This window comes from Bos mutus, chromosome 17 (genome assembly GCF_027580195.1).
Source record: "Bos mutus isolate GX-2022 chromosome 17, NWIPB_WYAK_1.1, whole genome shotgun sequence".
NCBI lineage: Eukaryota > Metazoa > Chordata > Mammalia > Artiodactyla > Bovidae > Bos > Bos mutus.
The window spans coordinates 43,703,923-43,716,896 of record NC_091633.1 but is presented as its reverse complement, the minus strand read 5'-3'; the positions used below and the strand labels follow the sequence as shown (position 1 = coordinate 43,716,896).

The 12,974-nt window shown below is 36.4% G+C and overlaps 1 protein-coding gene across 3 annotated transcripts in view; it reads left to right on the top strand.

Moving 5' to 3' along the window:
• SCLT1 (sodium channel and clathrin linker 1) overlaps window positions 1-12,974 on the top strand; it is a 226,186-nt gene that overhangs the window by 96,800 nt on the left and 116,412 nt on the right. For all 3 annotated transcript variants that reach the window (XM_070386529.1, XM_070386528.1, XM_070386530.1), the window contains one exon: window positions 1,670-1,740. In XM_070386529.1, coding sequence (XP_070242630.1) covers window positions 1,670-1,740 — 71 coding nt within the window. The remainder of the gene's footprint in view (window positions 1-1,669; window positions 1,741-12,974) is intronic.

The window sequence follows — 12,974 nt, the reverse complement described above, 5'->3', positions numbered from 1 at the left end:
TATAGGCATCCTTCTATTAAATGCTTTTCAGCTTAGATGATCCTCTAGTCACTGCTTTTAATATCCCTTCCTTGTAAGAAATCTTATCATTTCCCCCAAAGAGCCTGTTCCTTTGAATGCTAATTATTAGAAAGCTAAAATCCTTTTACCAGATTCCCTCCCACCGATGTATGATTTTATCTTTTGGAACAACATAGAACAAAATCATTTCCTTTTCAAGTCAGCCTTTCAGTTATATAATCATATGTCTTGCATAGCTTATACCCTATGTCACATCCACTTTTCTGTCTTAACTTTTTAATTTACCTACCTCTCATTATTCTATCCTTTCTCTGTATGCCTTGATGGTCTCTTAAATTGTAGCCTGTGATTTAAATATTAAACTCTGTACTGGAGTTGTCTACTTCCCAAGGTAAAGATATAGTCCTCAGGCTCTCTTTCGTGTCTTAATTAGGAATTCATTCATTCCTCAAAGGTGCAAGTACTTTGAATGTACTGAATCATGTGCAGGATGTTGGCAGTTCTGAGTGGAACTGGTCTTCAAAAATAAGCTCATGTTGTAGCAAGGAATATTAAACTTTAAATACAGTACTTAAATGTGCTGCAGTGTGCATTATGAAAGTATATATAAAGTTTTATCAAAATGCAAAAAGGAAACAGTTTTGTCTTAAGAGTGAGTGGACCACATGGGGTATGCAGTGCTGAATGCTGGCAGAATGAGGACATCCCAAGTAGAGGGATATTACAAAAGTGTATTTAAAATATGAAGTTCATGAAATTGGGTAGAGTATGGAAAAAGCTCAGTGAAAACTGCTTCAGGGACTTTAGTTGGAGAGAGGTGTGAATGATCTGTTAAAATGGGAAGAGACTATCGGTTAGAAGGTAATAATAATTTATATGATGTTGCCTTTAAGGCATATAGCAAATGGTAATGATAAGGAATTTGTATCATCATGGTAAAACCAGCACTTATGGAAGATAATTCCCTTGGAAAAAGAGTTTTTGTACACTTGGAAAGCTGTTTCATATCTTACTTTAGCATTAGCAGACCTTGAGGAAAGCGTCCCAAAGTATATAATTTATTTGGGCAGTAATACCAGGAAAAACCAGTAGGGGAGAGGAGAAATAAGACTAGGAAGGGAGAACAAGGCAGCCAGTAAAGGATTTTTATCAGTTAAGCAAATTAACCCTGTGGGTAACTGAAACTTAATCCCGCAATGAACTCTGGAAGCCAGTTTATAAACAAGCTTAGAGTTATTCTACCATAGAGCAAGGGAATTTGGGATTTTTACCTACCAGTTTCCTTCATTCATTGTTTTTGGGCTCTTAGAGAACAGGCTGGGGACATGAATTCTACACCACCTGTAGCCGTCTACATAGAAAAAGACTACACAGAAAGACTTTGCTCTTTAGGTGAGCAAAGGAGGCTTAGAAGGCCAGAAAAAATCAGAAGATGCAGAAATGTAAATACAAGTGGTGTGAAACAAAGCAGGTGTCTGCTGAAATAGGGAAGGCAAGGAAAGAGGGCTAGGGCTATATTTTATCACTAAAAAAAATCTAATCATCATCAGGAGTTCATTTTTTTCACTTACATACCCTGTAGTTAGTCTGACATAGAGTTTTAAATGTTCTAACACTAAATGTTTCTATTTTTTTTCTCTTGTGGCAGACTAATCAGCATTTTCTGACAACAGTAACTGAACAAAGTGCGGAAATCGAGCAACTCCGAAAACAACTTAGGTATTGTCAAAAATAATTTTTGTTATAATAATTACTTTTCTTCAGTGGAAGTGATGATGTCATAGTTCTTTCCGTGAGTGGTTTTTTTCCCCTCCCTTTTAAACTTCTGTCAGTTACTTCTCCCGTGCCTGGCCTTTTGAGTCTGAAGAGACTGAAATCAAGACTGTCAGTCAGGAGGCAACGATAATACATATATGTGAAAGGATGTCCCATGATGGCAAATCCAGTGTCTATAGAAAAAAATCAGTCCTCTTAAAAATTTGTTTCTACACATATTTTTCTTTGAATTCCCTCATAAGCAGACCCGAAGAGTTTCAAAGCATGTACGTTATTTAGAGGTAATACCAGTGAACAGCAGTAGCGAAGTAGGGAAGTGAGACCGGGGAGGGGAGGAGAAGGCAGATAGTAAAGGGTTTCTAAAAATCACTCAGCTTAATACCGTACATATATTATGACCCAGTGGTTCAATAGTCGTTGCATTAATAGACTTCAGAGGATAAACTCCAAATGACCAAAAATAAACCTTTTTTCACTTTTCATTCCCCTTAGTCATAATACTTAAAATTCAGAAGTATAGTCATATAAGGTTCTGTACTATGATGCTGTCATATAGAAATATCTTTAAATTGTATATTTATATTTTACAAAAAATACATTGTTACTCTTTGTTAAATGAACCTTGCTATTTATTTTGTTTTTCCTACCATCATGTATTTTGCCCTGCAAATACATTAATTGGGTTTTTTAAAGACCTGCTTTACAAAGTTTTATATACCATTCTTTATATTTTTATTTTATTAACTTCATGAACTTTTAAAATTTAATTTAGTAAATTTGCTTTCTTTCTCCCTAGACGGTTTTACTTCTGGGCTTTTATTTAATTCTTATTTCTTTCAGTGTTAATGATTTTGCAATTTAAAATAGTAATGATTTTTTTAATTGCAAGATCATCTTCCTCTTTTTTTTGCAAAATGAAAGTTTTTTAAATTATAAAAGTAATGTAAGTCCATTATAAAAGCACTTTGGATAGTATGAAGATATCACATTGCAATAAAATTCTGACAGGAAGTTAATACAGACTCCATAGGTTAAGAGCACAGTCCCCAGTGTGACTGCACTCAACTCAGACACCAACCACAAGTTCAAGGGTCCCCAGGCCACTCAGACCTCTCTGATCATTGAATGCAAATATGTTGGTGTTCCCCCTAAACCCCCAGAGTTGATAGTTCTCAAAAATGGCTCAGAGAACTTAGGAAAGCACCATACTGGTGATTAAAATTTTATTACAAAGGACGTAAATCACAACCAGCCAAAAGAAGAGACTTTTCGGTGAGATCTAGAAAGATCCCAAAAGCAGAGCTTCGTGTCCTCTCCCAATAGAATCAGTGTGTTTCGCCCTCCTGGGACATCAGTGTGTTTACCAACCAGGAGTCTCACCTAAGCCTCAGTGTCCTAAGTTTTTACTGAGGTTTTATTATGTGCATATGCTTTATATTGGGCTTTCCTGATGGCTCAGCAGGTGAAGAATCTGCCTGCAATCCAGGAGACACAGTTTGATCCCTGGGTCAGGAAGATCCCCTGGAGGAGGGCATGGCAACCCACTCCAGCATTCTTTCCTGGAGAATCACGTGGACGCAGGAGCCTGATGGGCTACAGTGCGAAGGGTCACAAAGAATTGGACAGAACTGAGTGGCTAAGCATGCTTTATATTAAATGTAGACAAGTTTACATTACAATTAAGTGAAATTTATGATGACTGCATCAAAGAGCAAAATCCTATGTGAATCAGTTTCTGAATTTTAAGTGTTATGACTAATTGAATGAATCATTGATCACTTGATTGAACTTAATCTCCAGATCTCCTTCCCTTCCTGAAGGTCAGGAGGTCGGGCCTATATCACATGGCTCAGAGATCCAACTCTGTAGTTACATGGTTGGTCTTTCTAGTAGACCTCCTCCCATACTAAAACTCTATAGGGGCCTACCATGATCAGTTCATTAGCATAAACTCAGGGGTAGTCTCAAGTAAAGACATTGCCTTTACTTGGGAAGTTAAGGATTTATATGCCCCATCCTAGAAGCTTAGACAAAGACCAGACAAAGTTATTATGCAACTCAAGTGGAAAATAAAAATCTCATAATTCCATTATTTAGAGGTAACTATTATTATGCGAAGAGTTGACTCATTGGAAAAGACTCTGATGCTGGGAGAGATTGGGGGCGGGAGGAGAAGGGGACGACAGAGGATGAGATGGCTGGATGGCATCATTGACTCAATGGACGTGAGTCTGAGTGAACTCCGGGAGTTGGTGATGGACAGGGAGGGCTGGCGTGCTGAGATTCATGGGGTCACAAAAAGTCAGACACGACTGAGCGACTGATCTGATCTGATCTGATTATTAACTTCTTATGTGTATAACTTAGGTTTGTGTATTTAAACATTTTTGTAAAAAAAAGGGGAGTGGTCAGATCAGATCAGTTGCTGATTCGTGTCCGACTCTTTGCGACCCCATGAATCGCAGCACACCAGGCCTCCCTGTTCATCACCAACTCCCGGAGTTCACTCAGACTCACGTCCATTGAGTCAGTGATGCCATCCAGCCATCTCATCCTCTGTCGTCCCCTTCTCCTCTTGCCCCCAATCCCTCCCAGCTTCAGAGTCTTTTCCAATGAGTCAACTCTTCACATGAGGTGGCCAAAGTACTGGAGTTTCACCTTTAGCGTCATTCCTTCCAAAGAAATCCCAGGGCTGATCTCCTTCAGAATGGACTGGTTGGATCTCCTTGCAGTGCAAGGGACTCTCAAGAGTCTTCTCCAACACCACAGTTCAAAAGCATCAATTCTTCAGCGCTCAGCCTTCTTCACAGTCCAACTCTCACATCCATACATGACCACAGGAAAAACCATAGCCTTGACTAGCTGGACCTTTGTTGGCAAAGTAATGTCTCTGCTTTTGAATATGCTATCTAGATTGGTCATAACTTTCCTTCCAGGGAGTAAGCGTCTTTTAATTTCATGGCTGCACTCACCATCTGCAGTGATTTGGGAGCCCAGAAAAATAAAGTCTGACACTGTTTCCACTGTTTCCCCATCTATTTCCCATAAAGTGATGGGACCAGATGCCATGATCTTCGTTTTCTGCATATTGACCTTTAAGCCAACTTTTTCACTCTCCACTTTCACTTTCATCAAGAGGCTTTTTAGTTCCTCTTCACTTTCTGCCATAAGGGTGGTGTCATCTGCATATCTGAGGTTATTGATATTTCCCCCTGCAATCTTGATTCCAGCTTGTGTTTCCTCTAGCCCAGCATTTCTCATGATGTACTCTGTATATAAGTTAAATAAGCAGGGTGACAATATACAGCCTTGACGTACTCCTTTTCCCATTTGGAACCAGTCTGTTGTTCCATGTCCAGTTCTAACTATTGCTTCCTGACCTGCATACAAATTTCTCAAGAGGCAGATCAAGTGGTCTGGTATTCCTATCTCTTTCAGAATTTTCCACAGTCGATTGTGATCCACACAGTCAAAGGCTTTGGCATAGGCAAGAAAGCAGAAATAGATGTTTTTCTGGAACTCTCTTGCTTTTTCCATGATCCAGCGGATGTTGACAATTTCATCTCTGGTTCCTCTGCCTTTTCTAAAACCAGCTTCCTGAACATCAGGAAGTTCACGGTTCACCTATTGCTGAAGCCTGGCTTGGAGAATTTTGAGCATTACTCTACTAGCGTGTGAGATGAGTGCAATTGTGCGGTAGTTTGAGCATTCTTTGGCATTGCCTTTCTTTGGGATTGGAATGAAAACTGACCTTTTCCAGTCCTGTGGCCACTGCTGAGTTTTCCAAATGTGCTGGCATATTGAGTGCAGCACTTTCACAGCATCATCTTTCAGGATTTGGAATAGCTCAACTGGAATTCTATCACCTCCACTAGCTTTGTTCGTAGTGATGCTTTCTAAGGCCCACTTGACTTCACATTCCAGGGAGTGGTAAACACACTAATAGCCTATTTTTTTTAGCTTATAGATAACATGAATATCATATCAATATTATCAACCATAACATTGTATAGTATACTACTGTGGATGTGCTATATTTATTAAATTCTTAAATTCACTTTCTACTTTTACTCCTTTTTCATATTTAATAGAATATTTAGTAGCCTTTTTATAGGCTACCTATCCATCAGACATTACACTTAGAGCAGTTTTAGAACAGTAAATACATATAGTTAGTGTTAGATATTGTTATTATTTATAGTGATTAAATAAAATTTTAATACTGCTAAAGAAATTAAGGTGAATCTTATCTAATTTAGGATGTTTAGAAGAAGGGCCAATTTGATTGAATCTTTTGTTATATACATTTTTTAAAACATGTTTTTAAAATTGTTTTATCATAAAAACACTAGATACTAAAGTATAAACTGACAGAAACACAAGATGTGGTAGAGCAAATCCATAATGCTAGTAAAGAGTTAACACTGATATGATCTTTATGTGTTAAATATAAGTTAAATCTGATAAAAATTTAACTCATATAAAAGATGTGACTTATGTGATTAACAACTTGATCTAACACACGTCTGTAAAACAGTGAATCCATTCTTTGAATAAATATTTACAAGCATCAGCTGTGTACCAGCCTCTGCACATGGGCTACATCAATGTACAATACAGTAAAGATCTCTGTCTTTCTGGAACTGACATCTAACAGGAGAAGCAGACAATAAACACGATATCTTAGTATGTTAAGAGGCAATAAGTGCTAGAGAAGAACAAAGCAAAACAAAAAAATCTCCCTTTAATAAATTTTGCTGGGGAACTACTACTTAATCAAAATTTAAGCACAAGCCAAAAAGGTAAAAATTGATTTGTTTGAGTATGTTAAAATGTAAAACTTGCATTATAAAAATTAATATAAGTCAAATGAAGACATTTGCAAAGCGTGCAGCTGACACTGCATTAGTGTTGAGCACACATTGCCTAAGCATCAATAAAAATAAATAAAAATCCATACACTATTGGGCAAGGGATATGAACAAACATTTCAAAAAATATAGCAATCAGGAAAATGCAAATTAATACTGTGGAATATAACAACAAGGTAAAAGACAATTACAGTATGATGCAATTCATATACACTTCCAATGTTTTAAACAACAGTGCAGATTATGGACATGTGTGTTTTAGTTATATATGACATATTCATATATATAAAATAATTTTAAAGTATGTGTGTAATATATATACATGTGTGTGTGTATACATACACGCATATATTGTGCATGTGTGCATGCATGTACTATTATTAAAGAATAAATTAAAAACATGTCCAGAAATAGTATAGGGAAAAGGATAGTAAAATATGGTAATTGCATCCTGTGGAATATTGTTCATCATTTAGAAACATGTATTTACATATAAAGATGTAGTAACAGAATCATAGGGTAGAGCTAGAAAACAAGGTTATGTTGAGAAAGTAAAAATATGGATCTATGGCACAAAAATACATACATGCATATAATAATATATATTTTACCAATATATGTATATATCCAGGGATGTATCCGGAGAAGGCAATGGCACCCCACTCCAGTACTCCTGCCTGAAAAATCCCATGGATGGAGGAGCCTGGTAGGCTGCAGTCCATGGGGTCACTAGAGTCGGACACGACTGAGCAACTTCACTTTCACTTTTCACTTTGCTGCATTGGAGAAGGAAATGGCAACCCACTCTAGTGTTCTTGCCTGGAGAATCCCAGGGACGGGGAAGCCTTGTGGGCTGCCGTCTATGGGGTCGCACAGAGTTGGACACGACTGAAGCAACTGAGCAGCAGCAGCAGCAGGGATGATTCATATTTTAATGTGAACCTACAAAATGAAGGGGAATGAGATAGATTGGAAATGAACAGGAAAATAAAAATAAGAGCAGATTTTTCACAGCTAATAGTCATGGGCAGATCATGGAGTCACAGAAAGAATAGTGTGATTAACTCAACTCTGCATTCAAGGTTCAGAGAAGAGTGGAAGAAAAAAAGAATAAAAGAATATGAGGTTTATGATATCAGTAGGATAAATCAGGGTGTGGAAATTATGGAAGGAAAATGAATAAGGAAATTGGTTCATAAAGACCTACTATAATATGATTGTTGTTATGTTAGTCGCTCAGTTGTGTCTCAGTCTTTGCGACCCCATGGACTGCAACCTGCCAGACTCCACTGTCCATGGAATTCTCCAGGCAAGCGTACTGGAGTGGGTAGCCATTCCTTTCTCCAAGGGATCTTCCCCACCCCAGGATTGAACCCGGGTTTCCTGCATTGCAGGCAGATTCTTTACCATCTGAGCCACCATATTGGGAAACCCAATATGATGATAATGCAAGACAGTTTCTGAGACTATTGTTCAGTTTGATTTCTTCTATAAATTCAGGAAGTTGAGCTAAATGATTATTAAGATACCTCTAGCCATAAAATTTCATGATTCTTCTAATGCCTTTTAGCCCAATATCACCAAGTTCTGCCCATTTTCTCTATACAGAGTTTTTAGTTTAATTATATAGAGACTTTAAAAAAAGACTGGGCTTTTGATACTGGGCTAAAGGACATTGGAAGAATCAAGAAATTTTAGGACTAAAGGTATCTTAATAATCATTTAGCTCAACTTCCTGAATTTATAGAAGAAACCAAACTGAACCAAAGTCTCAGAAATTGTCTTCCGGGGTTGCACAACAAATTCATAGAGGAGCTAAATTAGAACTTGTATTTTGTAATTGCTACTCTAGTGAGTTTCTAAACCTGACTCGAACAGTATTCACAGCAGTAAGGAAGTCAAGAATGAAAGTTGATCATTAAAGAATGATGAGTGGATATATTGTTTTTTGACAACTATGTTATTTGGTTTTTGGGCATCTGAGTCTGAAGATTATAAATTGAGATTACAGATTAACAAAGCTAGTTTTGGTTTTCTAAAGCCTAAAACATCTTAAGTGTTTAACTGTCCATGAGCAACTTTGCCATAATATTTACTGACAATATTACATAGCTTAACACTAAGCAATTCAGAGTTGTATACATAAAACTATGCTTGCTTTTCCTGCCACAGGCTTGAAAGAACAGAAGGATAAGCAGATGCTTCTTTTAGGGAAAAGGATGTTGCTTTCAAGTTTGACAGATTCTGAATGATGGGCATATTGATATTACCAAAATTTAGGTTTTGAGATGCCCTGTATGTGTGTATCTGTGCCAAAAATAACTACATTAGAAGCTATTTAAACACTAGCTTTGTGTAAGTGTATACTTATACTGAAAATTTACTAGTTTCAATTTGTTGTTTGATGTTAATGATACAAAAAAAAATGAGAATCATGTGAACTTATAATTAAATCTTTTATCATTTTTCTTTTCAAGAGTTTCTAGTGATACCATCATAGCAGACAAAACTTGTCAGCCTAGTTTCAAAGAACGTTCATTCACCTGGTCTTTCCCAACCCTCCAGTTAGATACGATAGTCATTTTGCTGTTTCTCATGAAGAACTTTCCATTCCTTCCTTTTTGCATTTGATCTTTATTCTGTTTTGTAGAAAATTTGTAATTTTCTAAATCTGGTTTAAGCTTGCCTTCTCCAGGAATACTTCTCTCATTCATTCCAGCAGATATTTTTACTGTTCTTTTCTTGTGGATATACTGAGCATTTATTCCTTTTAACTGAGATTTTATGCTTTTTTTCTGTAGGTGATTTTTTTGTCATATATATTTGTTTATAATGTATATTCAGCTGAGTCATGAAAATAATTACTTTTCAGGCCATGCGTGCTCAGATTTTATATCTGCCTTGTGAAGTCTGTGAAGGAAAGGACTTTATTTGTGTGTCTTTTGGGAACAACAGTATTATCTTTGTAAAAGTATGTAGTGTAAAGATTGACTCAAAAGCATTTGTGTAAGGGTTCATAGTATCTTTTCATTAGAGAGGCATTATCAGAGTATTTATTTAAAAAAAACTTTAGCCATTAAGGAATGATCTCATTAGCAGGCATAGATAACTGTTTTTGTATAAAGAATTTGTAACTTAGCAGTCTATTTTTATTTATTGAGGACTTACATACTACATGTATGCTCTCAATGTAGAAGCAGTGTTTATTAAGTTTATGTATGACGTGAAAGCCTCTAAATTGTTGAAATTTGACCTATTTCATCTTATGTACACTTTTGTGGCTTCCATAATCTCTAAAGATAAGAGCTTATTAAATTTTTGTAGCTCAAACGTCTCCTGGTTATCTCTACCAAGATAAGTCAGAGGTAATAAGCTTAGCATGTTATTAATATCTCTTGAATCTTCTCTTTGTATTTATAAATGGCACCGTTCAGTTTCTGCTTCACAAAATTAGGAGGCATCCTAAATTCTTTTCTGTCCCAACTCTACCTTCTGAGTGTCTCTCAGATCCTTCACTTCTGCATCATTACGTTGTTATTGCCTTTGCTCAGTCCATCATCTCATCTGAGCTTCTGCAGTAACCTCCAGATTGGCTTACCTCTTCTCCATCTTCCTTTTTCATACTGTCATCAAAATGATCTTTCAGAAGTAAAATCTGATCATGTCAGTCTCCTTCAATGACTTCAAAATGCCTATGGGATATAATGGAAATTATTTAACATGACATGAAGTCTTCTGTGACCTGACCCCTGGCTACTTAACTCTATACCTTGTCGCTCTTCATCTCAGTTTCCTGAACTATTCCCAGTTACCCAAACAGGCTGTGCTATTTCATAAATCCCTCCCTGTGCTCAAATTGTTCAGGGTGCCTAAAATGCCTTTTCCTGATAAATGTCTTCTCAGCTTTCAAGGTTCAGAAGTGTCATATCTTCTAGAAATCACTTTCTGCATCTTATGGTTTCTTCCTCCCCAGGTACAACCAAATGTGCCTTCCTGTGTGCCTCAGCCATAAGCTGTACATTTATCTGTCACAGTATATTTAACACTTTAATGTACTTAATTCTTTACATGTTAATCGCTTTGCTAGGTTTTAAGCTCCTTAAAAGTATGGATCTTTATGTAGCCCTTTTTACCTTACCATCATCTAAGACAGTGCTAGACATCTGGCAAGATGCTCAAAAGGAAAAAAAAAAAAAACAACTTTTTGAGTCGTTAAGTCAGTTAATTCATTAAATTGCATTTCATCAGAGGGGCAAAGCTAAACTCATTTATGTGGATTTTCTATTTGTGTATTTTGCCGCCAATCTTTGGGGGCACAACTGTTTTCTTAGACTGTCATTATTTAGAAAATGACATTTATATTCCTCAGCCATGCAGTAACATGTGTCCACTTAGTAGTCCTGTATGAAGAAATCTCGTGCCGTCGTGTTTTGTGATGCCCAGTTGTGAGTCATAATTTTGTCCACTGTATTCTGCCGTATCCTGTCACTTAGTGGATTACTGCAGTGCCTGTGTTTAAATAACCGTTATTTAACTTAATAATGCCCCAAAGCACAAGAATAGTGATGTTGGCAATTCAGATATGCCAAAGAGAAGCCTTAAAGTGCTTCCTTTAATGAAATGGGGAAAATTCTCTGTTTAATAAAGAAAAAAAGCTTCTGCTGAGGTTGCTAAGACCAATGGTAAAAACAAATCTGCCTGAAATTGTGACGAAGGAAAAAGAAATTCATGCTGATTTTGCTGTTGCACCAAACTGCAAAAGTTACAGCCACGATTTGTGATAAGTGTTTAGTTAAGATGAAAAAGGCATTAAATTTGTACAATAAGAGAAAGACCACATTCACAAAACTTCTATTATTGTTAAAATTGTTTTTATTCATTTTTGCCATTAATTTCTCATTGTGCCCAATTTAAGCTTTGATTTATGTGTTGTATAGAGAAAAACATGGTATACTTCGGTTTCAGTAGGATCCATGGTTTTAGGCATCCACTGGAAGTCTTGGGACATATCTCCTGCAGATAAGGGGGGACTGCTGTATATGTAACTCTGCCAGGTAATAGTTTTATTTTAGCTGAGATAACAGATTTTTCTCAGATGTCTTATGTCCCAATTTGAATAATATTGTGTGTTTTATTATAAAGATGCTATGGAAATCTGGAATTCATCGATCACTAGTTTTGATTCATAGTGACTCTTGGAAACTATCCTTTGTGAGAAATGGCCCTGAGCAGATGTGCTTAGTCATAAGAATTGCCAGACAGTTTCTTATGCGTTGGCAGCTAGTTTTTCTGAGAGTAGAAAACTTAAGAAATAGGGTTTTGCTGTCAGTTTCCTATCTCTTCACCCTATTTTGCTTTAATGTTATTTATGGGGTTACCGCTTATTCAAAAATGTTTGTATCTTTATTATTTAAACTTTCGGGCATAAAGAAGAATATGAGACTTTACTCCTAGAACATACTAGTCAACAGCAGAAAGAAATTCATAACTTCATGTTTGGAACTTTTTCCTCTTACAATAGGTGATTACTAGTTTATTTCAAAATGTATTTTTTATTGATAATTTTATTTCGCAGACACTCCACATTTGTATACCTGACCCAGAAGTACACTTCTGTGTGATGTGAAGTATAAAGAGCATAGACTTTGAAGTCAGACAGCTTTAGATTAGTATTCTTATTTTAAATTTCCTCTTGATTTGGCCACGTTGCTTAACTGAATGAACTTTAGTTTTTGGTTTTTTTTTTAATGTCTATTGAAGTACAGTTGATTTGCAATGTTGTGTTAGTTTCAGGTATAGAGCCAAGTGACTTCAGTTATACATGTACATATATCCTCTCTTTTTTAAATATTCTTTTCCCATATTAGAGTACTGAGTAGAGTTCCCTGTGCTATACACTAGTTTCTTATTATTTATTTTATATGTAATAGTGTGTACATGTCAATTCCAGTCTTCTAATTTCTTAATCTGTGCAATAGAAAAAACTTCTCTCCATTGCTCTGGAAATCAGCCTTTCCTTTGTTGTTGTTGCTGTTAATTTCTAGGAACTAGATAATGCGTTCCTTTCTTTTCCCCTCCTTTCTATTGTTATATCCCCATGTCTTGCCAGCTGTACAACCCTAAACTTGTTTCTTCTTGTATGTTGTTCCATCAGTTATATTCACTCTTTTTACAAATCTTAGTCTCCTATAGTTTCTTCTAAGACCTCAGGTGTGTATACATACCTCCCCTGATGATTCCTCAGATAATTGTATTTTCTGCTTCCCATTCTTTGAAATTGCTTGGAGGAAAAACCTGTATTTGCTG